The sequence below is a fragment of the Crocodylus siamensis genome, chromosome 2, assembly GCF_052110815.1.
Source record: "Crocodylus siamensis isolate JL-2025a chromosome 2, ASM5211081v1, whole genome shotgun sequence".
Taxonomy (NCBI): domain Eukaryota; kingdom Metazoa; phylum Chordata; order Crocodylia; family Crocodylidae; genus Crocodylus; species Crocodylus siamensis.
Window position 1 is genome coordinate 155,100,333 of NC_143396.1, and position 25,467 is coordinate 155,125,799.

Here is a 25,467-nt window from a genome sequence, read left to right on the forward strand (position 1 = left end):
TGATGCGCTGCTCGTCTGCCGGCGGGAGCTTGCGGCTCAGGGGCTGCGGAGCACGGGGAGCGGAGCTGTCCTGGGGACGAGGCTCCTGGGGCAGCAGCCTGGTCCGAGGCCTGGCTGAAGCCCAGCAGTGCAGGACACTCGAGTGGCACGAGGAGCAGGGCTGGGAGCGATCTCCAGAGAGGTCATTAGTCCCTGAGGTGAGGGAATCCGTATCCAAACCCTCCTACAGAAAGCCATTGTGTAACCCCTTGAAGGCTCGAATCAAGCGTAGTGGCTTCTTAACCTGGCAGGGGAAGTATCATGTATCCGTGTCCGTGAAGGCAGTTTTCCTGAACCGCTCCGCGGGAGAACTGCTCTTCTGGCGTGGCTCTGGACCCGCCGAGGTGCGGCGGCTTTAAACCCACTTTATGGCAATGGGAGGCTTGCTCCGAGGGCCTGATGGCCGAGGGCAAGCAAAACGCGGGGCTTCCCAACCTCAAGCCTCTGGGCTTGGGCCTGCATGTAGGATGCCCACCAGCGGATTTGGAAACATCTGAAGCCCCAGGTGCAGGTGGAGGATGTTTGCCGGTAGTAGGGCCTCTTCTGGTTCTGGACTCTTGGATATGGAATTAGTTTTGGCTACTTTGGTCTGGATACAAATGATATATAACCCCTCCCCCCCAAATAAAAAATCTTCAGTGAGCCTGCACATGTGAGAGGTGACATCAGAACCACCAGGGGTAAAGCAGGGCGACCAGGACCACCAGTGTCCTGCTTCTGTACCAGGTTGTTAATACACACTCACAGGATCCCAGACAGAGGGCCTTGCCCCCCCCCAGCAGCAGACAGGACTGGCCGCAGTCTGTTCCAATCTGCCCATGGGATATAACTCCTTCCTGACCCTAAATATGCTGATTGCTCTGATCCTGAGCAGAGAGGAAAGACCCTCTAGCTAGGGGGTCCCAGTAGAGACACTGGTACATCCTATAGTGTTTACCCTTGGCCACTGGGTTTCTGGGATAGGGTACTTACTCAGACATCCGTGTACCTGGGGTTCTGTCCTTGAGGCAGCATTCAGCAGAGGAATGGTAAACAGCTTTATCTTTATTAGGAACAGGATTCAGCAACACCCACACTCACAGCTTGCAGGGACAGCAACAACCCACCAAGCCACACCCACAAGGCATCTGGGAAAGACTGGACCTTCCACTGCAGGCCCCTTAAAGGTATATTTCATATACCACATCCCCTTTCTATGAACAACACATGCCCCCGGAGGCTGGGGGGGCATGGCAGCTGCCTGCAGGCAGCAGCAGCATGGTGATGGCAAGTGGGGAGCTCCTGCAGGCAGCCATGGTGGTGTTGGCAGTGGGCGGGGGACAAGTGCCGACCAGTGGTTGGTAACCACTCACAGATGCTGTCAGTGGTGTCAGCGGCAAGCAGGGGAGGGGTGGCAAGTGGCTAATGCCTGCAGGCACTGCTGTCAGTGTCAGCAGTGCTTCTCTTAGGGGGAGCACCGCCAATCTCAGGGGGTGTATGTGCACCCCCTATATGTCACCAATGCCTCCTTTACTTTGGGAGCTCCCTTTTTAGTAGTTGAATGTTCATCAGTAGCTGCTTTAACTTGGAACATTTTGGGATCATGGAGCCAGAGATTGTTAGCACTTGGCTCACCAATGGGGTCAAGCCTTTACTGCTATCCCATTGTCCTTGTACTTCACAGGCAACTTCACCACACGTCCACTCTTAGTTTGCATGTTGCCATCAGGTCTCTCTGTGGGTATTGGTGGATCCTCTGAAGTGTAATGAAACTCTTGCTCTTCGTGGTCTGGTTTTACTTCTGATGCTTGTTCTGCTGCTGTCTCGAGGTGAATCTACTTATTCTGCTGGTACTGATGAGTAATCTTTTCTTAAGAGTCTTCAGCTTCTCCTGTAGACATGGCTGGGGGGTTTTACCATGTAAGAATGAGGTTCATTCCTTTTTGCTATAATGGACGCTGGCATCCAACCTGTACTTGTTTGCATCCTTACTTTATCCCCCACTCGTAGAGGTGGCAAGAATGTAGCTTTGCGGTCAGAGTGCATTGTTTGGCACTTTTGAAGGTTGTGCAACTTGTGGGAGGCATTTGATGGTAGTCTAGGAGTTAGCTCTGCTGTTGTAGCAGGGAAGGTTCTGCACAAAAGTCTCCACATCAGAAGCTGCGCTGGAGTATATTCAAGACCAATAATGGGTGTGTTCCTCAGATTGAGTAAAGCCAGATATTGATCTGAGCCATCCTGCAAAGTCTTCTTAAACATTGATTTTGATGGTCTGAACTGTGCATTCAGCCTGACCATTGGATTGTGAATAATCCAGAATAGAATGGGCGATGATTATGTCCCAGTCAGTCGCAAATTGTTTCATCATGTGACTTGCAAATGGCATGTGATCACAAACAATTTCTTTAGGTATACCATGGTGAGCAAATACAGACTTCATTTTGGCTATTACCATGCCAGCTGTCTTATCAGGCAGGTATAAAACTTCAGGGTACTTGGAGTAATAGTCGACTGTTATCAAATATGATTGTCCTTGTGGGGGAAGCCTGGTGATGTGGGGCAGTGAGGTGGCTTGTCTGAATCTCTGTGCTCTGTCACAGCCCTGCTGTCACCTAACTGGGACCAAAAGCAGGCAATGCTCGATTCCTGCTAGTCTTGATGCAAAGAAAGTCACCATCAAGGATCCTGGCTCCCAGGCCCTTCCCCATGCTCAGCCTGACACCTCTCTAGGGACCTTCTTGGGGGCTGCTGCCCTCCACTCACTCAGGGCTAGGTGCTCTTACCCAGCGTCCAGCCCTGGCGGTCCCAGGCCAGGGGTGTTGGCATTGAGTGGAGCCCACCAGTAAGTCAGCGAGGAATTCCCGCACTGAAATCAGAGCCAGGAGCTTCTTGTGGCACTGCTCTGAGTACATGCCTGGACATGGAAACACCAGCGCCACAAGCTGGACATGTAGCCCCAGGGCTGCATCTGCTGCAGTGGCTGCCAGATGCTTGGTCAGGACAGGAGCGGAAACTGCCATGTCCTCAGATTGCCCTGGATTTCCAGTGAGAGCTGCCAGGAATAGCGCAGCCTTGGCCTGGGATTAGGCCAGGCACCTCATTGAAGGCACTCCCAGCGGCCTTGCCTCTCCTACCAGGGCGGCATTACCCCCTCTTCCCACACTGTGATCAGGGCTCAGGGTCAGCTGTGCCCTCCAGGCGCAGCACTGCCCCTCACACGCCCAGCACAGTGCACCCTGCGGCCAGCTTGCTAGTGCTCCATCCTGTTCCATGGCCCACTAACAGCAAATGCTCTTGTCCTTACAGCCACCGCAGCATGCTGCCATGACTCAGAAGCATTGCTGCAGCAGTGGAGGCTGAGCAGGCTGCACTGGGGCTGCCCTAGGCAGGCAGGAGGTGCTTGTGCCTCATGCCCATGCCTGGAACTGACTTACTGGGGGAGCTTGTCTGGGGCTCCCTGTCCTGCACCTAGGCAGCAGACTTTGCACCTCCATCGGCCTGCCTGGCAGAGCACCCTTCTGTCTCCAGCTCTGCTCCAGCACAGCAGCAGGAAAGGCCTCCTTTCTGCCCCTCAGGCACAGCTGGGCACTCATGGGCCTCTCATCCAGGCACAGAGGTGCTCACAACTCTGGCCCTAGATCAGACCCCAGCCCTTCCTCAATGGTCCTGATGCAGGCAATGCCCTGGGAGGCCTAGACTGCCCCACTCAGGGGCAAGGCGCAGCCAGCACCCAGGTCAGAGCAAGAACGGAATGGGTACGTCTGCAGGCACATATGCAGCTTTCCTCACCTGGCAGCAGGTTCACCCGCTGTGCTGGGCATGATCCCAGAGACCGAGTCCAGGCGATGCTGTTGTGATGGTCTTGCTGGTTTCTCTTCTCCCACCTGCCACTGCAGGCAGAGCCTCCTCCTGTCTGGCTGCCCTGCTCCCCATGTACAGAATGTCTGCTCAGCAGCACCTCTTGTGAAGCGGCTTCAGGTCTATAACAGGGAACTCTAGCCCTGTTACTAGAAGGCAGGGATACCCCTTTGAGGTCGGAGTCTCTAGGAACATCAAGTACCAGGACAGCAGTGGTTAAAAGCCCAGCCACACAGGCTGGTCAGCTGACTGGAAGGAGATAGGGCTCTGGTCACATATAAACCCCAGGACTGAGGCTGGCATGAGTTCATTCTCTGGCAAGCTGCCAGGGGAAGGAGCTCCTGAAGGGAAGAACTACCCAGGAATGCTGTGGCTGCTGGGTAGACTGTTTACAGGGCTAATGAGGCTCCAGGAGTCTACAAGGTACCCAGGGCTGGGGGGCACTCAATACTCAAGGAGCAGTTTAGATCTTTAAAGAGGCAGAGTGTGGCTTGCATGACTCATATTATGTCATAGCCCAGGGCTCATATTTATGCTGTTGTTTTAACTGGTGGACCAGGCTGAGGCTATTGGGGAGGAGAAGGCCTCATGGGGGGCACACTATGGTATAGGGCGCCAGCACCAGAGAGGGTGCAAAGACAGGGCTGCAGTGAGCCTGAGGCCTCTCAAGGCCAAATAAGAATTAAAAGTGCTAGTCTTTACATATCATCTGTGAGGCATGGGCCACTGTGTAGGGGAGGTTCAGAGAGGTGGATAGTGACCCCTGGCGTCAGGGTAGTAAATGGGAAGCTTCCCACGTAACCTCATAATTATTGTTCCATCAAGGTGTGGCAGGAGAGAGGTGGGTGATTAGCCCAGAAACAGAGGGTCAGGTCAACACTGGATGGGTCCAGAGATGGCCCCCTGTCATGGGGTCACTTTGCTTTGCTGCCAGTCCACAATGGTGCCTAAATCCCCTGGTTCCTTGTGGGCAGTCTCTGTCTGCAGCTGGGGCAGGTGCAAGCAGGAAAGGCAGAGCAGACAGCAAGTGCCCTCAGTTTGGCCCAGGAGCCAGGGCACTACAGGTGCTCTGGGCTGGGCCCCTCTGCCAGGCAGCATCAGCATGTCCCTGCTGGGACTCACCGGAGCTAGCTCCTTCTGGGGGGCAGTCAGGCCACTCACTGGCTGCCACCTTTGTGGGGTGTGGCATGCCCAGAGAGCCCAGAAATGGAGACCTCAGAAGGTGCCTTTGCAACCCATGCCAGTAATTGAGATGCCATTCTCCTGCGTGGCGCTGGACATTGTGGGTCCCCTCCCAAAATCTCACAGAGGGTACCAATACGTATTAGTTGTGGTGGATTAAGCCATGCGTTTTCTGGAAGCGTTTCCACTTAGGTCCATTATGGCTACCTGGGTGGCAGAAGAGCTCCTAAAGTAGATCACCCATGTGGGAATCCCATGAGAAATACTTACCGACCAGGGGACAAATTTTATGTTGGGTGTAATGAAGGCACTTTGCAACACCCTGGGCATCACCCATCTTAAAACATCTGTTTTCCACCCCCAGACTAATGGCTTAGTGGAAAGACTTAATGGGATCATCAAAAGGATGCTCAGGCATTGCGCACAAGAGGACCCATGCAGATGGGACACAATATTAACCCCAGTATTATTTGCCCTGTGGGATGCACCACAAGAGTCTATGCTGTTCTCACCCTTTCAGCTGGTGTGCAGCCACAGACCCAGAGGTCTATTACAGATTGTCTGAGAAGAGTGGGAAAGGCCAGTGGGACCAGGAATGATGGCAGAAAGGTACCGATGGGATCGCATAAACAAGGCCCAGTGGATAGCCTGCCAGAATCTTCAAGTCACGCAAGAATGGCAGTATGATCAGAGAATGAAACGCAGGACATTCCAACTGGAGACGTGGTATTAGTAGTGCTTCCAGCTTCAACGAGTAAGCACCTCTCGATGTGGCAAGGCCCATTTGAAGTGACCCATCAGGTAGGTCCGGTAGATTATGAGGTACTCAAGACCGGACACTGCCATGAACGCCAAATCAACCATGTCAACCTCCCTTCTCAAAGAATGGAGGGCACCACAGGGCTGGATGGCACAACACAAGGGATCCCCCTGCCCTGAGTTAGGGGATGGAACAACACAGACGGTACAAGTTCAGCTAGGGGAAGATTTGAATGCAGAGCAACGGCAGGAACTGACATATACTTCTGGGATGTATTCCAAGAAACCCCGGGATGGGCACAAGGAATAGAACCAGAGATCAGAATGCCGCCAGGCGCACTAGTAAGGGAACGATGGAGGCCTATACCTCATTAATTACAACAGGAAGTATGGCAAGGAATAGAAAAGATGGAGAAACGAGGAATTATCCGGCCTTCTCAAAGTCCTTGGCGCAGTCCAATCATACCAGTGGCCAAACCTGATGGGTCACTCCGCCTGTGCATTGACTTCTGAAAGTTGAATACACTAGCGACCTTTGATGCCTTCCCCATGCCCCATATCACCCACCTCATTGAGAAAATTGGGGAAGCAAGGTATATATCTACTGTTGACTTAGCCAAAGGGTACTGGCAAATCCCAATGAGACTGGCTGACTGTGCCAAGACAGCTTTTGGAACGCTCTGGGTCCTCTTTGAGCTTGTACAAATGCCCATCAGGCTGAATGGAGCTGCAGCCACCTTCCAGAGGCTTATGGATTCCCTGCTGGTACCACACACAGCATACATGGCTGCATACATTGATGACATAATTGTCTTCACCTCGGATTGGCCACAACACCTTGACACCCTGAGGGTCATCCTGGGAGAGCTCAAAGCAGCCGGGATGACTGCCAATTGAAAAAAATGTAAACTGGTGTGTAAAGAGACCAAGTACCTGGGGTTTTGTGTAGGCCAGGGAACTATCTGACTCCTTGCGGACAAAGTGGAGGTAATACGCCGTTTCCAAGAGCCGTGCAATTGTCGTCAACTCTGGTCCTTCTTGGGGCTCATCAGTTACTAACACAGGTTTATACCACACTTTGCAGAGCTCGCCACACCCCTCATAGATGCACTCAGAGGACGGGCATCAGGGATGCTAAGATGGACATCCGAAATGACAAAAAGCTTTGAGAATCTGCAGGAGGCTGTGTATCGTGATGTGGTAGTACATACTCCTCTGACTTCTCTGCCCCTTTTATCTTACAGACCAATGCATCTGGCAGTGCCCTAGGGGCAGTCTTACTACAAAGATGGGGGGAAGATGAGTGCCTGGTCGCATTTGTAAGCCGCAAACTTAGCCAAGCCAAAACCAGGTATGCCACAATAGAGATGGAGTGCCTAGCCATATGCTGGGTGGTAGAGTATTTTAAATACTATCTGATGGGCTGGGAGTTCATGGTGGTGACGGATCATGCCCCACTGCAGTGGTTAACCAAAACCCAGATAGAAAATACCCACATAACCCGCTGGGCACTTGCTCTTCAACGTTTCAAGTTCATGGTAGTACACCACCCTGGCAAGGATAACCTTGTGGCAGATTTCCTCTCTAGATATATCAGCTCAAAGGATCCAGCCAAGGAGGCGCACCAAGCTCATGAGAAGAAATACAAGACAACTCGGGTTGCCCAGCAAGATGTCAAAATGCCATGAAGCAGCTTAAGTGAGGAGGTCTGTGGCACCGAGAAGCCTCCACAGGCACTAAGATTGCTGGAGGCAGCCCCGGGCATTCCTGGGGTGAACAAGCAGGCCTCCCGTGCCCTGGTAAACTGACCTTCAGGAGCCAGAACCTGACCCAGCATTATGCCAGCTTTTCAAACAGTTGCTTCCTGGGTGGGGCAGCGGCTGTCTAATTGCCACAACTGATGCCGCCACCATGGGAAATTTAAAAACCCCGCCAGAAACCGGCAGGGGGAGAGAGGGAGAGAGCCAGCGGGGAGCTCGCCAGGCAGACAGTTGCTCCGGAGGCTGGCAATAGCAGTATTGCAGGCGCTGCCCCTGTATCCAAGGCAGGGGGAGCAGCATCCTGCTTCAGGCTGTGGACGGTCTTTCCCAAGTCACCTTAATTTCAAAGCTCATATGAGTGTCCCTCTCCCCTGATGGGAGAAGGACACCAGAGAGTGGGAGCTCAGCCCTCTGGGATCAGGGTCTGAGGCCCCAGGTGCCATAACATGCAGACAACTCACTGGCGCTGAAGCTGATGCTGGACCCCTTTGAAAAGGGGCTTGCTGGGAATGGCGGAACAAGCAGAACACCTGAGTTGGCAAGTGGACAGGGTGTAGGGGAGGCGGAGCCCTGAGCAACACCGTGGCACTGCTGTGAGTACCTCGTCATTGGGTCGCTCGGGAAGAAGAATACCACTGAGCCCTCCTTTCTTCAGGTAACAACAAGTTGTGGAAGGCAAGTTGGGGGACGCTGACCAAGGGGCTAGTGTGGTACTCACACTGTCCACTAGAGACGCTACACCTCTATATACACTATGCAGATACACATAAATCAGGACAAAATATATTTTTAATTAAATTAAAATGTTGTAGTAGATGTTTGATTTTTTTTTAGTATATGATTTTTTTTTTCTGGTTCCAAGGTGGTGCTCCCCTCTCGTGCTCTCAAAGGAGTACTTCTGGGCAAAGGGAGGGACTTCAGGTGGCAAAGATCAGGGATTAAGCATGTGACTGCTGGTCCCAAGATGGCAACCGGGGGATGAGGCACTTATCAAGGGACAGAGCTACTCTTGCGGCCCTCAGTAGTTCACCAAAATGCGTTAAGCAGCCCTGTACCTGAAATAATTGCTCACCCCTGTATTACGTGCATCATTATTGTGACTTTTTGCATTATATTTTATTTAAAAACACAACAAAAAAGGAAAACTTGGTTTCTTCCAAGTCAATTCTAGATACATAGTCTGAATGAAATACAGTTAGTCAAGAGGGAAATAAAATAATTAATTGTAGGGATATGTGCCACCTGTAAATTGCAGGGTTGCGTTCACAGGGATATATGCAAAATTGTACTTATAGGAATATATAACAACTTGAATTGAAAATATTTTATTTTTAGTGTAGATGCTATGATACATAGCTAAAAGGTTTTTTGCTGGTCTTTTTAAAATAGCATTTTTGGTCAAGCCATAACTAAAAAATTGTTTGAAAATGAGTGTGACTTGGGGAGCTCTACCCCTATTTGCTAACATCAACCTGTGTTTTCTTTTATATCTAGGGCCCTGTCCAGACATGGGTCACTATCCTTTCTTCTCGTGTCCTTGTGACAAGGTGTTTAGCAAAATCACAAATTTGTTGGAATCTGATATGGCCATGCTGTGAGTGCATCTGCTGTGGCCTTAAACTTGCAACCTCTGGGCTGTCAACCATGCACCAATGCTACCCCAGCCCCCGCTGGTTACAATGATCAAATATAAGAGCAACTTCAAGGGATTAAATGTTAACAAAACTCCCCTTGGCTCAGAAAGTAAGAATTGTAGAAATTTTTCACTTATCTTGCAGCTGTTGTCTGTAAATCACAAAAAGTTAGGATTACTGACTCCTATGTGAGGTCAGGCTTTTTAGACATCACTTTTACATTTTATTTCCAGCCATCAGTTTTAACTATAGCATGGGAATGGTGGCATTCAGATACATCTGCTAGAAACTTATTGCCAGGTGTTTGCAATATGCAAAAGTCAAATAATTACTCCACCTTAAGGATATTGAACGGTAACAAATCAGTACAGAGAAAAATAAAATAAAATGAGCACTAGGTGGCATTATAACAACTTACAATTTTAACTTGCTTGTCAAAGGTTTAATTAGAATATTGTACCATTAGCAGTTCTTAAAAGGGATTTTTTAATACAAGGATGGTGTTAATTTGTACTAATAATATTAATTTTTATCTACCAATATATTTAGGTAGTTATTACTTTTATAATATAGGGTTAAGTGAAACAAAGATGGTTTGATTCAGTTACTTTTGCAAAAATCAGCAAGAGTATACAATGGTACAGTTGTTAGAACTGGTATACTTATAAAGGTGTAATATTAATGTGGCAGGGATCTATGTTGTAGCTGTGTTGGTCTGAGAAATAGAGATACAGCTCTTGGATCCGAGGCGATATCTTTTTTTAGACCAACTAAACAGTAGGAAAAAAAAATCTTTCTTTGCAAGCTTTTGGGTGCATACACTCTTCAGGCTGAGGGGATTTTAAGATTGTAAAACTACTCCTGTAGAAAAGAAACTTCATTTTGCATAGGAGAGGTAGAGAGTGGAGGTTATGGTATGGAAGATACCATATTTTAGCCATTTGGATATGTAAACTTCATTGTTAACCAAGAAAGAAGGATTTTTCACCTCCCTGTCTGACATGGGTCATTTCTAAGAAACAGCCAGCCTAATCTGCACATCACAGAGCAACGCTTTCACAAAAGGACTCTGAGTTACCCAGGGGAATAAATTTCCATCCTCTACCTCTCTGTGCAAAATGAAATTTCTTTTGTATCTAGCAGGACTTTTACAATCTTTGAACTCTCCTCAGCCTGAAGAAGGGTATATGTACCTGAAAGCTTGCAAAGAGAAATTTTTTTGCTATATTTAGTTGATCTAAAAAAATATATTTCTTCTGACCCTAGGGCTGTCCCTAGGAGGGCACAAATCAGGGCTTGGGGGGCCCTGCAGGGCTGGGCGGAGCAACTGCGGCAACTCTGTGCCACCACCACTGGTGGCTTTGCATCGGGTTGCTTGCTACCCTCCACCACTGCTGCCGCCACCACTGCCAATGGTGGCAGCAGCTTCTTTGGGTCTGGGGCGCACAGGATTGGGGTGGGGCCATGCTTGGGCTGACTTGCCCAAGGCCCTGCACCCTGCTTAAGCCGGCTTGGTCTCTGACCCAAGAGTGTTGTGTAATGTTAATGCATAAACTTTTTGGCTCCAATCCTTCAAGAACATTTACATATGCTTAACAGTGAACTGAACAATTTAGTGACTGAATAATTCAGTAAAAATTGAATAATTCAGTGGGATTAGTCACTAGCATGATGATGGTATTTGCAGTCTTGGAGTCATAAATACTGTTTAACAATGTATCAAAAGAGGTTTTGTTATTTTCCCTGTCTATTACATTTTGGGCTTATTTAGGCAGGAAAACTTTACTAGTTCTACCAGTACACTTATCTCAGTGTACTTGTTGCTCTCGTTTTCTACAGGGCCCAGGATAGCAAATAGTCATCTGGTTGTGAAATGTCCAAGTCATGAGCAGCTATTAATGTGCCTGAACTCTTTGGGTATGATGCTTATCCCTTTTGACTTAACTGAGCCCTCTTCCCTTCATCTATGTGGACTACATAAAATCTTGGGTGCAATTGTTTTTCAGTGGTACCCTTTGACATGAATGTGTAAATGGAGGAATGTACTTATGTTTACATATTGTATGTTCACTTGAAAAACAGCCCAGTCCTTGAAACAGATCTTGATGCTTCAGCATGAGTGCTTCATTGTCAGGGTGAGTTCAGTTTTGCAATGAGAGCACCTGTTTTATCAAACTGAGTTTCCTGGTCCCCATGTGACTGGCAGGCAGAGTCTCCGCCAAGCAGGGATGGCTCTCCCAGCCATGTGGGGATTGAGACCTTCCCCGATCTCCAAGTGGCTGGAATGTAGCAGTCCTGGCTGCTGGGACAGCTCTCCTGGCCATGTGGAGATTGGGTTCTGACCCTGATCTCCATATGGCTGGGACACAGCACTCCTTAGCTGTCAGGCCAGCTCTCCTGGCCATATGGCGATCGGGTGAGGACCTGATCTCCATGTGACTGCGATGCAGCAGTTCTGGCTACTGGGACAACACCAACGTGGAGCACCATTTTGCATAACAAAATTGACTTGATCTGGCACCAGCTGGGTCTGCTTATGGCTGGGTCTTGATGTGGAGCAGAGAATATAGACTAGTTGGGGAGGATTGTGCTCCAAGTGTGGGAGGATCAGAGAGTTCAAAATGGGATGTGCTTAGATGTTTCACCTTAACTTTCCTATAAAACCCTGTGTGACAATGCCATAAAAATATAATGAAATAAAAATGCTTAGCATAAAAACTGGGAAACACATTCTGTATAATTTATTCATTACAAAATTAGGAACCAAAACAATTAAAAATAGTGTACAGAACTACAAAAGTATTAGTATCACCTTTATACAACCCTGAAAAGGAAATGCATATCTTTACAAAGCACTTAGCTTTGTCATTATAGCTTCTGTCTATTATGACTTGTAGGTACTAATAATTCCATCTTGTCATTTACTGTATATAATAGAAGGAATACTGAATCATTAAACAGTGTGTCAGGCTGAGGTTAATGCTTGAGTTCTCATGAAAGTCTTGAAAAATTTAAGCTGAGTTCTTAGAAAACCAGGACAGTTCGGATGCTACAAACAGAATATAAATAATGCAATCATTTAGATGTTTATTTCTGAATTTTTTAACTACTAAACATTTATGCATAGCATCTGCGTATGGATAATGTGAACCATTTTATCTTTAGGGAGCTCCTGTGGTTTAAAACAGGGATGTCAAATATCTCAGGAACTTTCTGATGCAGTTGCCACCAGTGAAGGAGTTAATGCCACTCTCACTGAAACTCCAACGCTGCAGTTGCTGGACCTCTGTGTTGGTGGGGCCAGCACCCAGGGGCAGGGTGGTTTTGATGTAAATCATGATTTAAATCACTGGTCAGGAAGCCTTGTTTTAATTATTGTTTTCTACAAAAAGTATATTCTTGTTGTTTAATATAGCCTTCATTAAAATATTCCCAAACAGGGTCTCTTTTACCACCTGGAAAGCCTGCTGCCATGATAGGTTTTCCTTTGTACCATACCATTCCCTCACTAGATCTCAAATCAGTGGAGAGGCTATACTCAGAAACTTATCCCTCAAGACTTCTGGAATATTCTGTTCAAAGTGCTTCTCTCTTGTGTCTACTGCCCCTCCTTCCTTGCATTTTATCTGCAGACTCCTCCTCCTTGCCCAGATCTACTCCACCTCAAGCAATTCTCTATTCATTTAACTTCTTGAAACTTTGCAGTTTTAGAGAGAGCTTAGGGCTTGACTCTGTGTACACAAACTTGCAGAGAAATGATAGGGCTGATGGGTAGGTAACCTGGTCTGTTATCTCTCATCTTCAATACTACTGTTAACAAGGATGTTACCTCTGGAGACACAAATCCACAGTTTGCAAACCCTAAACTAAGCATCAGAGGTACTTAAGGGGATCTTCTAGCCTGAGCACTGAGTACCGTTGGGTAGAGTGCTTTTCTTTAGTTCTTTACTAATCTATAGAGGAGCCTCTGGGAATCCCATGAGATTGGACCTCTAATATAGTCCATAGCCTGTTGTGACCTATTTATAACACTTTTCTAAAAAATTACATTAATATATTGTCTCAAATAGTATATGATTAGAAGTTATGATCCCTATTTCATGATAATATCTTTGAGCTCTAACATATCTTAAATTAAAGCTATCTTCATATAGGTTTATTTATTTATTTTTTTAAAGCATCCAAATATGATTTAAATAAAAATCAGGGTTTGGGGGTTTTTTTTAACTTAAAAAAGTTTATTTTTATCTATCCTGGCCCAGGGGGCTAATGCTAGCTACCACCAAATTTACTGTTTTTGATTGCTGCAGTGGCAGTAGGGGTTGAATGTTGGTGTAGCTGCCAATACAGCAGCTCCTGCAGCCACAGTGACAGGGGCAGCACCGTTATAAACCCCAGGGTATAGGCTCTGCTGACACCGCAGTTCTGGCAGCCACAGTAAGAAGCCCTGGAGGCCAAATCCAGAGGTGGGTTGCCTGGCGTGGTAAAAGTTCCTCTGTCTGGAGCTGGCTCACCAGCTCATTTCAGTTTGTCACACCTGTTTTAAAGCCTTCGGCATTCCCACCACCAGCAGCGGTTGCCCATGTCAGACACATGGTTCTCGTGGGTTGGGAGGCTGAAGTGCTATATTTTAGAGAGATTGTTGCAATGAATTTTTACAGCCCCTGTTAAAACCATCATCTTGCTACAGGAAGATTTGAGAATACTTTTGTGTGTTGGATGCTCTTTGCTAAATTATCTCTCGTACAGATCACATAAGGGGAGAATGTCACAGAAATAGTGGGAAGATTTTTTTTTCTGCTTTTGGTATAGGCTAGGTTGTACCAGATGGCAGGTAATTTCAGACATTTACCATAGCATTCCTCTGTGGAAGCATATGCACCCCCTTCCCCCCCAATTTACAGTGTGAGGCCAACATAGTTGTTAGAAAACCTACCTCTTTCCTTCATGCATGAGGTCAAAAGCTTCATTGAGTTTGTCAAAAGGCAATGTGTACGTCACCAAGGCATCCAAATTGAATTTCTTTGCCATATAATCAGTCACCAGCTTGGGTACACACTCTACACTCTTCCACCCTGCAGCAAGCCCATAATACACCAAATTAAACAGACTGAATTTATATAATAGGAAAGATAGTTTTGCTCCAGCACTAGACACTTGCCAAAATATGTCATTTGTATACGTTTGTTTAATTTCTCTCCCCTGTTTATCTAACCCAGTGGTTACTGCACTGTCTTGGGAAGTGGAAGATGTGGGTTTGAATGTCCTCAGGGCACAAGGGACTAGAATCCAGTTTTTCCACTTCTTGAGCAAGCACTCAACCGCTAGACCAGGGGTCAGTAACTTACGTTCCACTGACTGGATCCCACTCAAGAGATTTTATCTGGCCTTCCAAGCACACTGCTGCCTGCCTGGGAGTCATAGGAGGACAGAGGGATGGGCAGGGGCTAATCTGTTTTTCAGCCTTAGGTGGGGCTTCCTCTATGCCCAGGAGGAAATAAGCCAGCGTGGGACGGGGTTAAAGGAGAGGGGGGAGGCACTGCCACAGCCCAGCTCCACTCCTCAAGCTCTGCCACAGGAGCTTCTGGGTTCTGGTGCCAACTGCCTGGAATCATTTGACATGGCTTCAAATTCAGCATCAGGTCCCTGGCTGCTGGGGAGAAAGTGGAGCAGGAGAGTGGATTGCTCTGCAGGGGGTGAGGATTGCAATCAGGGCCAGACAAAAAGGGGGCCCGAAAATGGTATTTTTTTTCCCATTGTCTAATTATTATCATCACTATCTCTGGTGAAGGGGAGAGGGCTGCCAGAAACTTAGGTACGGTGGTGATCACAATTAGGCTGCTCCTCTCTGCTCCATGGTCTGCACCCACTTTTGGGGGATACCTCTGGGCATGGAGTAGTGGGTGGTGCTCCTTCTGTTTTGACTCCAGCTCCCTCTGGAGTGAGCAGGTCCTTCAAGTGCAGCCCTGGCTGCAGTGCTGGGAGTTGGGATCTTGCTAGCCCATGCCTGTCACTTACATTTCTAAAGTACTATGCTACAAGTAGCAACCACTGAGACTTCTAGATCATGGTGCATGTGCGAGAGGTCAGTAGGGCCTTTAAGACATGCCTAGGCAAGAGCAGAGGCTGCCCAGATCTTCCATAACCCCTTTAAACAACCAAGACAGATCAAGTCTGCATTTTTGGTGCCTCGATGGCTGCAGTTATATGCACAACCAGTATTTGAACCCAGGCTTTTTGCATGGCAGATAGGGTTTCTGCTACTGAACCACAACAGTAGGTGCTGCATTACAACAGTATTGCTAAGGCAAGAGGCTCACAGATGTGCAAGGTGACAGCGCATGATCCCTGGAAGATGGGGTACAAGAGGGATTCCGCCAACCTTTGTTCTCTTATTTTTACTTCCCTTGCCCCTAATCCAATTATGGCTTGCTTTGGCCACCTAGCTGCTTAAATTTGTCAGGAGTCAGGCCCTCCTTTCCTCTCAACACTGCATAACAAGCAGGTACAAGGTTTAAAAAGCTAATGTGTCAGTCACTGTCCAATTAAGTAGGGCTCCTCACAGTGGCAGAAGAGGATGGAAGGCACACTGCTTGCAATCCATCAATATTATGAAGCTCTACTGACACAGCAAGCTTTTGGGTGGGAAAGGCATAGAGGAGAGTGTTCAGTGGCTTACGTAGATTCCACAAGAATGGGGCCCCACTTGAAATTCATATGCTGCTTAACTGCCAACTACTGCTCAACAGGCCCAGTGTGGCTGGGTGCATGATTCCCCCAGTATGGAGGACCCTGCTTTATCTTGTTCATTTTTCATTTTTAGCCCAGCTTCCTAAATTCTGCCATTAAAATAAAGAACTAGTCATTCTAGTACACATCTAGTCACTTTGATACAGCAGATCCAGGTACCAACACATCCTGGAGCATTAGCATTCAGGCTGCTGGATCTCATCACATTTTGGACCTAAGCCTACAAATTCAACTGTTTCAATAGAGAATAAGTAAAACTTTTCCTCTTGCACTTAAAGAGCTGTTGAACCTTGTGCATCTTGGTGTTTGAGGGCAACCAACAAGAAGGATTTGGGATATGGATCCTCAGGGATTTATCTAATTTATGTCCCAAATCCAAATACCATTGCATAATCTAAGAAGAAATATAACTATCACTATTGCACAACAACATAGCACTAAAGCCACTGGACCTTGATGCACCCTCCTGGGTCAGTGATGCAAAAATCTGGACCCAGGACTGAATCTATTTGGAGCTTTACAATTTTTTGGCCCCAAATTCCAGCTTGTGGGAATCGTAATTAAAGAAAGTGTCATTTCTCCTATATTACTGGAGAAATCTAGGCAACTGTTTCTGCTTCTGCCCTTCTTTAGGACCAATCTGTATTAATTCAGCCCACTGTTACTGACAGGTTGCTGACCCCCATTCTAGACCATTACACAATAAGTAGATGACACCACTGCCACGTATCAGAGAGGCACCTACCTTTTGGGTGCTTGTAAGCAACTAATTTTTAGCCCTGAGTCAGGTGCCTAACTCTGAGTTGTGGGTTCCACTCTGAGGGCCAAGCACATAATAGGCATCGCAGCACCTGTTATGCAGGCACTAAAATCTTTCATTGGATCCAACTCATGGTTTCATTTTTTTATGTATAGAATTTTTTTTCCCTGGGCAGAGATTGGGGTGGCAAATCCGCCACAGCCTGACCACCTAATCACTTACTGTCTGTCCTCATTGCCTTAGGTACTTTCCCTTACACCAGGCATCATAATATGGTTTTGGCAGATATACATTGTATATATTTGGCTTCCAGACTTCTCTTCCTCCACCCTCCAAAAACACCTCCCAAAAAACAAACCAACCAAACACCGCCCTCCCCACCCTGAAACCCCCCTCCCCGCATGATTTTTTTCCAAAAAAACTCCCAAGCATGCAGTTTTGAAAAGAGGATGAGGTTGTACAACTGTGGCTTAACTTTTGAGATGGCTGGCAAACCTGATGTGTGTTTGTTTTAAAAAACAAGTGTAACCCGGGCAGTATTCCAAGAGGTACCCCTTCTCCAGTTGAAGGGATCAAAGCAGGTGTACAAGCACTGTGGGAGGTGTAGGGACTCTCCTCCACTATAGAGCAGAGCCAGACCACCAATATACCTTTTAACCATATACCTTTTAATACTGGGAACATAACAGGCATAAATCAGAGGGTATAGTGGACACTACAATGCCCCAAGGGGGCAGGATTCAACAAAGGTTAGACACTTACAATCATTGACAAAAACAGGGTTAACAAAATATAAAACACAAACAGCAGAACAAACAATATGGGTTGGTGAAATATAAAAAGGTGCAAAATGTCAAGTGACAAGGAAACCTAGGGCCATGGTACCTGGAGGGGGAGAAAACACAATTTGTCCCTTTCCACTGCTGCTTGTTATCTCAGTCACCCCAAATCACCTCTGCTGGGACTTGAACCAAGATCCCTCACATGCTAGGCAGGAAAGCTGCTACACAGCCACCACTGGTGGCGCTATTTCAGCCTGCTAGGGGTCTTGACCTTCCCGGAGCCTGGCCTCACGTCAAGCTGCCTGGTCTCTGACTGGAGGAGCTGGAAGCAGAGCTGGGAACCCCTCAGGTCACTGCTCAGATCCTTCCTGGAGCAGGGGGAGCCTCTCCTGCTGGCCGCAGCCTCTCCCAGGGGATCCTGAAGCCCAGTGGGGGGCCTCTCCTGCCGGCCCCACACCTCGCTGCTGAGGGTCCCACTGCTGCCTGCAGGTCCTGCTCTTTCAGGGCACTGCTCCTGCCCCACTGGCTCAGCTCTGTGAAGCCCCTTCCTTGTTGTCCCTCCCTGAGTCAGCCCACACTGCCCCTTTTATCCCCCTTCAAGTGACCCCAGGGGCCAATTGGGACACGGGGTGGGGGGGGGTGAGTCTCTGGGGCCTGATTGGTGCGGAAAGGGAATCCCAAGTCCTCCAATCATCTTTTACCTCTTCAAAACCCCTGGGCCAAATCATTACCAGATTGGTGAAGAAAGGGAATCCCGAGTCCTCCAATCATCTTTTGCCCTTTTAAAACCCCTAGGCTAGGTCACTGCCAGCCAGCCCATCACACAAGCATTTGGGGAAATACAGCCATGCCATGGTTGACTTCAAATAGAAGCCTATCCTTCCACTACCCTTCCTCTTTCACATTGATGGCTAAACTGACCTCCAAAGAAAGTGGCATTTATTTTCCGTCCCATTATCAGCTTCATTGGAGAAACAGGGACTGATTCTCCACCTGCAGGTACTCCAACAAGCGTGCAACTCCCCCATCCCACTGAGGTGCATTCAGTGGCAGCTTTCTGAAAAAAACCCAAAAACAAATGAAAATTAACAGGATGATTTTTCATAGATTGCAAGGCTGGAAGGGACCTCGGAAGATCATCAGGTCCAGTCCCCTGCAGGTGACCCCAGCAAGGTGACTGTCCGGTCTCCTCTTGAAGATTTCCAAGGTAGGTGATTGCACCACCTCTGGAGGGAGCTTATTCCACAGTCTAGACACCCCAACTGTGAAGAAGTTTTTCCTAATGTTGAGTCTGAAATAGTCTTCCAGGAGTTTGTGGCCATTACTCCTGGATTTCTCCAAGGGTGCCCTGGTGAACAGTTGTTCGCTAAGCCCTTAATGTACTCCCCTGATGTAGCAGTAAGCTGCTACCAAGTCCCCGCTCAGCCTTCTCTTTTTTAGGCTGGTGAGTCCCAGGTCCCTCAGCCTTTCCTTGTATGGCTTGCCATGCAAGTCTCTGACCATACGGGTGGCTCTTCTCTTTATTTGTGCCATGGTAATTTATTCAAGTCTTACTCTTAAAATCTGGACCTCTGTGGTAACTTGAGTAAGGACTGTGATACGATAGGTGAGAAGTAAAGTACTGTCATACACAAACTGGCTGATAGAGTGACAAACATTAGGAAAAAATGTTAAGCCATATTGAAAATTGACCATATGATTGAAGGTGCTATTAAAGAAAAGAAAGAAGTCCACCTCTCTCTCACCATTGCAATTCCACTCAACAAAGAGGGGATCTGAGAATTTGCCAAAACATAGTATTTGCTGAAATGTAATATTAAAGTTTACTTGATGTGATTATGGACACAGGTCGCACAACACCTATCCTAACTATGTCAGTACTGCACTTAATCTCACCTGGCAAATGTCATGACTAGCTGTCTTAAACTTTATATTTCATAGCAGTTAAGCTTGCTTTCATTGCCTAGTCTTATTTCATTTGTATTAAAGGTCATTCTGGATCTCATTAAAGTCTGTAGTAAAACGTTCTTTGGCTTGAACAGAACCAGGATTTGGACCATCAAGCATCTGGTTGTAAACATAGATGCTTAATGTAACAGTAATAAGATTTATAGAGGGTGTCCTATGACTTATTAAATCATGAATTCCAAACCTTGTTGAGATTCAGGAAGTATGAATGTTACAAATCTATGGAGTACTTGCCACAGTTTTACGCAGGCTTAAGTAGGGCAGAAGAAGTTGGGAATTCTCAAGGAAAAAAAAAATCTAATCATTTAGTAACTTTATTTTGAAGATTTCTGGCTTGTGAAGTGATACCATATGAGTTATGCCATTCCAAAAATTTATCTGGAATAGCTTTGGATGCACAGTTCTGGGTATAACACAGAAAAGTGACAAAAACAGTCAGGCTGAATTGTAGTGTGCATGGGAGAAAAGATTGTAAGCATGAAGCAACTGTGACTACCTGAAACCTGAGATCCTGCTCCTGCCTTTGTTTCAAGGTAATTTGCATCATCACAGAACCTCACAAGAGGTGAGAGACCTCCATACCAGCTATGAACTGGCTGCCCAGAGGAGTTTTCCATCTATTGATTCCTCTGTGAAATCCTATGAAATATGAACTTTCATTTCTACCTAGGAGAACTTTTACAATCTTTTCTCCAATGCCTGATGAAGGGTGTTTGTGCCCCAAAGCTTGCAATTAAAAAAATTTTTTTTGCAAAAATCTTGTTGGTCTACTACGAGTCCTGTTTGCTTTTTCCTCTAGACCAGGGGTGTGCAATTATATCAGGTGGAGGGCCACTTACCGAGTTTTAGCAAGCTGTTGAGGGCTGCACGGGTAGCCACACCACCTGACACATGCCCTGTCCCCTGGTCACCATCTTGGGACTAGAAGTCCCACTCCTAACCTCTGACCTTTGCCACTGGAAGTCCCTCCTCCTACCCCTGGAAGTACTCCTTTGGGGAAGAGGGTTAGTCACCTTAGGGGAAAAAAAAACAAGTTGCATACTGAAAATCAAACATCCATAATAATATATTTTGATTTAATTAAAAAAAAATTGTCCCGATTTATGGGCGTTTGTGGTGTATATGCAGAAGTGATTGCATATGGGGTTTTATGTGGATGGGTGGATGTGTGTGTGTGGGTATGGAAGTCATGTAGTGCTGAGTGAGTGGGCAGGAAAGTGTGGAAAGTGGTGGCGGGGAGTGGAAGTACTGCACTGACCAGTTGCTTCACTGCTGCACCACAGCCTAACACGATGCAGGCTCCAGGCAGGTGACTGTGGCAAATACTGCCTGACACCAAGCAGCAGCTTCTGGGGAACAAGTTGATATTCAGTGTAAGGGAAAAGCACCCCCCCCCCCCCCCCCCGTCGTGGCCAGTGCCCTGTGCTGCAGCAGCTCAGAGGTTGTGCGGGGCTGCCTGTGCCTGGTCTCTGTTGCCACTGCTGTCCCATGGGGCAGTTGTGATGTGGCAGAGAGGCAGGACAACCCCACATGGGCTGTGAGTGGCTGTAGCAGGAAGTGCTGGCCACGAGGGGTGGGGGTGGGGCGCTTTCCCCCTGTGCTGAGCACCAACTCATTCCCTGTGGGCAAGTGCAGGGTCAGGGCTGTGCGCTGCTCCCTGCCTGTACTGTGGGGCTACTGGTGGAGCCCAGCTCATCTCCACAGACCCTTGCCAGCCTACACCCTGCACTCCTACCACCCCACTCTAGACCCCATCAGTGTTGGCCCTGGGACACCAGCACAGACCCTGCGCTACCACTCGCTTCCACTCCCCCCTGCCCCTGCCACTGCTTTCCCACCCTCCCACAGGCTCCTGACTGTATGGCTGAACTGTGGGGCTCAGCAGGAGCTAGCCCAGCCCTGAGGACTGGGGCGATCTCCATGGTCCTCCCCTGCCTTCCCCTCCCCCCACTGCTTCTTACCTGAGTTTCCTGCACTGGTGCAGCCACGAACAGCCCCACGATCACAGGCCAGAAGCCCCTGCTGAGCAGGGGCTTCTGGCCAGGGGGGTGGTGGGGCCAGGGCCCTGCAGGAGCTTGCTGGGGCTTCCCCTTGGTCTTACTACTCCTGCTCCTGTTATCTTTGACAGGAGCCAGGGGCAAATGAATATTAGTTTTCTAAATTTTTTAGGGGCCCTGCAGGCTGGATAGAATGGCCTGGCAGGCTGGATTTGGCCTGTAGGCCGTATTTTGCTTACCATTGCTCTAGACCAATATGGCTACAACCTGGATATCTGACACATGTTGTCAATTTTATTCTTAAGTCCTTTGTCAAGACTATGCCACGTTAGGATGACCTGCTGGGAATACACAATATTAAACTCCTTCCAATGACTGTCACTCTTTAGAATATGATATTTGGGAGTATTAATTCTAATGAATTATTCGGTTTTTAAAATAAAAACACCAATCTTAAATGTGTTTAATTATTTATGTTTCAAACTCTCATATAGCATTTCCCACCTCTGTATTAGAGGGCAAATTGTATACATACCATCACATCAATATTGCCGATGCACTCAATGGCAAAATCCACACCACCATTAGTCATTTCAATTATAACCTCCTGGATGGGTTTCTTGAAATCCCGAGGATTGAGGCAGTCAGTGGCTCCTAACTCTTTTGCCAGTGCAAATTTATTAGTGTTGATGTCAATCCCCAAAATCCTGGAAGCTCCAGCAGCTTTGCAGCCTATGACAGCCGAAAGGCCGACTCCTCCTAAGCCAAAGACGACACAAATAGAACCAGGTTCTACCTAAAGTAACAAGGGAGGTTAATAAGTGGTTTTGGAAATCTGGAAATAAAGAGGACTTCCTAAACATAGGCCTTCGTTCTCAGGCCTGCATCAGTAAACCATAGTAAATGCATAGGAACTGTGATTATATGGAAACAGTCATCATTTCAGAGTTGGTAGGGTCGGAAGGGACCTGAGCAGATCATCAAGTCCAGCCCCCTGCCATGGCAGGAAAGAGTGCTGGGGTCAAACTACCCCAGCTAGGTGATTATCTAGCCTCCTTTTGAAGACCCCCAGGGTAGGAGTGAGCACCACTTCCTGTGGAAGTTGGTTCCAGATCCTAGCCGCCCTGACTGTGAAGTAGTGCCTCACAAAAAAATTAATGATATGTAAACTTTGTAAAATTACTCCAAATAATAGCTGGACAAATTGATTTGTTTTTACTTCTTTAAGCTATTTTACATTATAATGATACTATCACACACATACTGGAATGGACAACTCTAATGCTCCATAAAGGAACAGTCTTTTTAAAATGAACCTTCAGGCCAAAACTGCTCTTATTTTTGATGCAAGTAGATGCATTAAATTCAGTATAATTACGTGGGACAGGTGTTCTTGAAATGAACTCAGTGCAATTGTTCATGTTACTAAAATAAGTAAGAATTCAGCCTTAATTAGCTCACCTTGGCAGTATTGATGGCAGCCCCATAACCAGTGGAAAATCCACATCCTATTAGACAGACTTTATCCAGAGGAGAAGCAGCATCAATTTTGGCAAGAGAGGTTTCTGCTACAACAGTATATTCAGAGAAAGTGCTAGTTCCCATGAAGTGGTAAATTTGCTTCCCTTTGCAGGTAAACCTGCTGGTACCATCAGGCATCAGGTCTTGATCAGAAATAGGTGTCTTAATTTTGCTAGGTAGGGAGGAAAAAAGAGCCAAGACTGAGTATCTCTGTACTCTGACTTCCCATACCCTTTGCTATCTTAGGGCACATCCTGACAAGTACACACTTATAAGGGCACTCATTTCCTGCAGGACAAATAGCAGCGGCACATATTTGTGCTGCTTCTATTTGTTCCCAGCCGTGCCCCTGCACTCATGCTCCAGCGTGCAGCAAAGTGACTTAGATGGGGTAGGAGATTCTGGGGCCATCACCTGTGCTGGCCCTACCAGCCTTACCCAGGGTCCTGGGAGCCCCCCAGGGCAGCAGTGGTGCCAAGCCAGTTGTTCAGAGCCTGGCTAGTAGCCAGAGCATGGCCCTGGCTGGTCAGTTTCCCTTTTTGGCAGAGCATTATGCTGTAGCATGTGCTGCACCACTTTTTTCAGTGGTGTTTTCTTTGACACTAGGCTCTCCACGTGTTAAACCCTCCCCCACTATGCTGCTAATTAGCAGTTCAGTGAATGGGTACATATGCACCGTGTGCAGTTTGCAGTGCCTCAAACTGCACATACACACTTATTGGGATGTGCCCTTAGTGGTACTTGTTATACAGAGTGCGGGAGGCCGCTCTGGTCTTATTACAATGACCACCTTGGATTCTGGTTCTGACCTTACAGGCCAACTGCATGGCTCCATATCTTCCCTGCACCATGCCCCCTGCCTTGCAGATGGCATCCTTACATATATGTTCTACCATTTGCGGATACAGCCCCTCTGTGGGCCTTCTGATCCCTCAGACTCTCTTAGCCCCACTCTGGGCCCTCAGACCTCTCTGTCTTTCTGCACAGCCCCTTCCTGGGATGCCAGACCCCTCAGTCTCCCTATCAGCCCGACTCAGGTTGCTGGACCCCTTGGTCTCTTCTCCGGCTCTTCTCTGGGCCCTCTGTCCCCTCAGTCTCACACAACCACTCCCTGGGCTACGAGGCCCCTTGGTCTCTCTCCTAGCCCCTTTCCAGGCTGCCAGCCCCTTTCAGTTCTACATTTTTAGTTCTACAGTCCTAGACCCTTTTAGTTCTACACTTTCCTGGCCACTCTCCGGGCCACTCTCCAGGCCCTCAGACCCATACAGTCTTATACTCTATTTCCCAGGCCCTCACTTGGATGCTGGACCCTTCTGGTTCCACTGTACTTGCTGGGCCTCATTATATGCCTCAGGCTCCTCTTTGGGCCTTACTATCCAGACCCTTGGACCCATCTCATTTGGCACTCTATCCTTTGGCCTCTTGCTGGTCCCCTGGATCCATGTGGTCCCGGTCTCCTTGCTAAGTGCTTTTCTGTCAGGGTGTGCTCCCTTAGCCTTTCCTTCCCACAGGGTAACCCACAAGGCAGTGAAATTTGAGGCTTTCCGGTGCCCTATCCTCACTTTTGCCGGAATGGCCCATGTGTGGCATTTCATGGGGGCTGCTCTGCCACAGTCAGCCCCACCACACTAACCAGCCCTAGTAGAGTACGGTTTCAGGTCTTACCAAGGACTGGTTTTCAGGCCTACCTGATCTTACTCCTCCCTCCCTGGGCTCCCCCTACATGTCCAACATTTCTCCTGGGCTGCAAAACACTGGGCCCCCTCGCCCTGGCTTCACCTCCCATCCAAATCCTTCATCTCCAGCCCTCAGCTTCCTTTCCTTGATCCTTCCTCATCAGATGGCCTTGCACCAGCCATCCTCATCCCGGGCTGCATGCCCCTTGACCCCTTCCTCTAGGCTATGGCCACACAAGGACCTTCAGCCCCTCCTAGGCCCCGGCCCTGCCTCAGGCCAGTTGAGAACTCCAGGATCTCCCAGATCTGGCAATCTCTGTCATGGTCTATTTTACCCTTTGCCCTTTCCCCCCAGGCCCTGGCCCTGCACAGTCCAGTTGAGATTCCCAGGGTCAGTCCTCCAGCTGTCAGCCCTCTCCAGCTGTCAGCCCTGTGGGTCTGCCGTCCTGGGCCCCCCATAGATCACTCCCCCTCTGGGCTCAGAGTCTGCCATAGGTCTTCCTACACAGCTTCTTTCTCTGGGCTCATCTGGACTGCTCAAGAGGTCCTGTACTCTTCCCCACACACTGGATTCACCCAGACCATTCATGAGGTTTCCCAAACACTCATCCCCTCTCTCAGGACTCACGTGGCCTATCAATAGGCCCCTGAGCACTCAGCCTCTCTCTGTCTGGGCTCATCCAGCCTCTCAACAGGTCCCAGGTGTTCAGCCCCTTTCTCAGGGCTCTGTACCCCACAGTGGGTCCCCAGAAACTTCCTCCATTCCCTTAGTTCCTACCCAAACCTCCAGATGTTATTCTCC

General features: G+C 48.0%; 2 protein-coding genes across 4 annotated transcripts in view; one reads left to right on the forward strand and one right to left on the reverse strand.

Moving 5' to 3' along the window:
* Window positions 1-2: 2 nt before the first annotated feature.
* Window positions 3-25,467, forward strand: part of LOC149870924 (uncharacterized) — an 89,191-nt gene continuing 63,726 nt past the window's right edge. For all 3 annotated transcript variants that reach the window (XR_016440142.1, XM_090031856.1, XM_090031857.1), the window contains exons 1-2: window positions 3-197; window positions 18,611-18,710. Coding sequence is in view for 2 of the 3 variants with exons in the window: in XM_090031856.1 (XP_089887982.1) it covers window positions 3-197; window positions 18,611-18,710 (295 nt within the window). In the remaining variant the exon portion in view is untranslated. The remainder of the gene's footprint in view (window positions 198-18,610; window positions 18,711-25,467) is intronic.
* LOC149870925 (all-trans-retinol dehydrogenase [NAD(+)] ADH4-like) overlaps window positions 12,042-25,467 on the reverse strand; it is a 29,322-nt gene continuing 15,896 nt past the window's right edge. The window contains exons 5-9 of the mRNA XM_090031848.1: window positions 22,930-23,161; window positions 22,004-22,264; window positions 18,425-18,560; window positions 14,148-14,286; window positions 12,042-12,260 (exon numbers count right to left, since the gene is read on the reverse strand). Of these exons, the coding sequence (XP_089887974.1) occupies window positions 12,236-12,260; window positions 14,148-14,286; window positions 18,425-18,560; window positions 22,004-22,264; window positions 22,930-23,161 (793 nt within the window). The 3' untranslated portion in view covers window positions 12,042-12,235. The remainder of the gene's footprint in view (window positions 12,261-14,147; window positions 14,287-18,424; window positions 18,561-22,003; window positions 22,265-22,929; window positions 23,162-25,467) is intronic.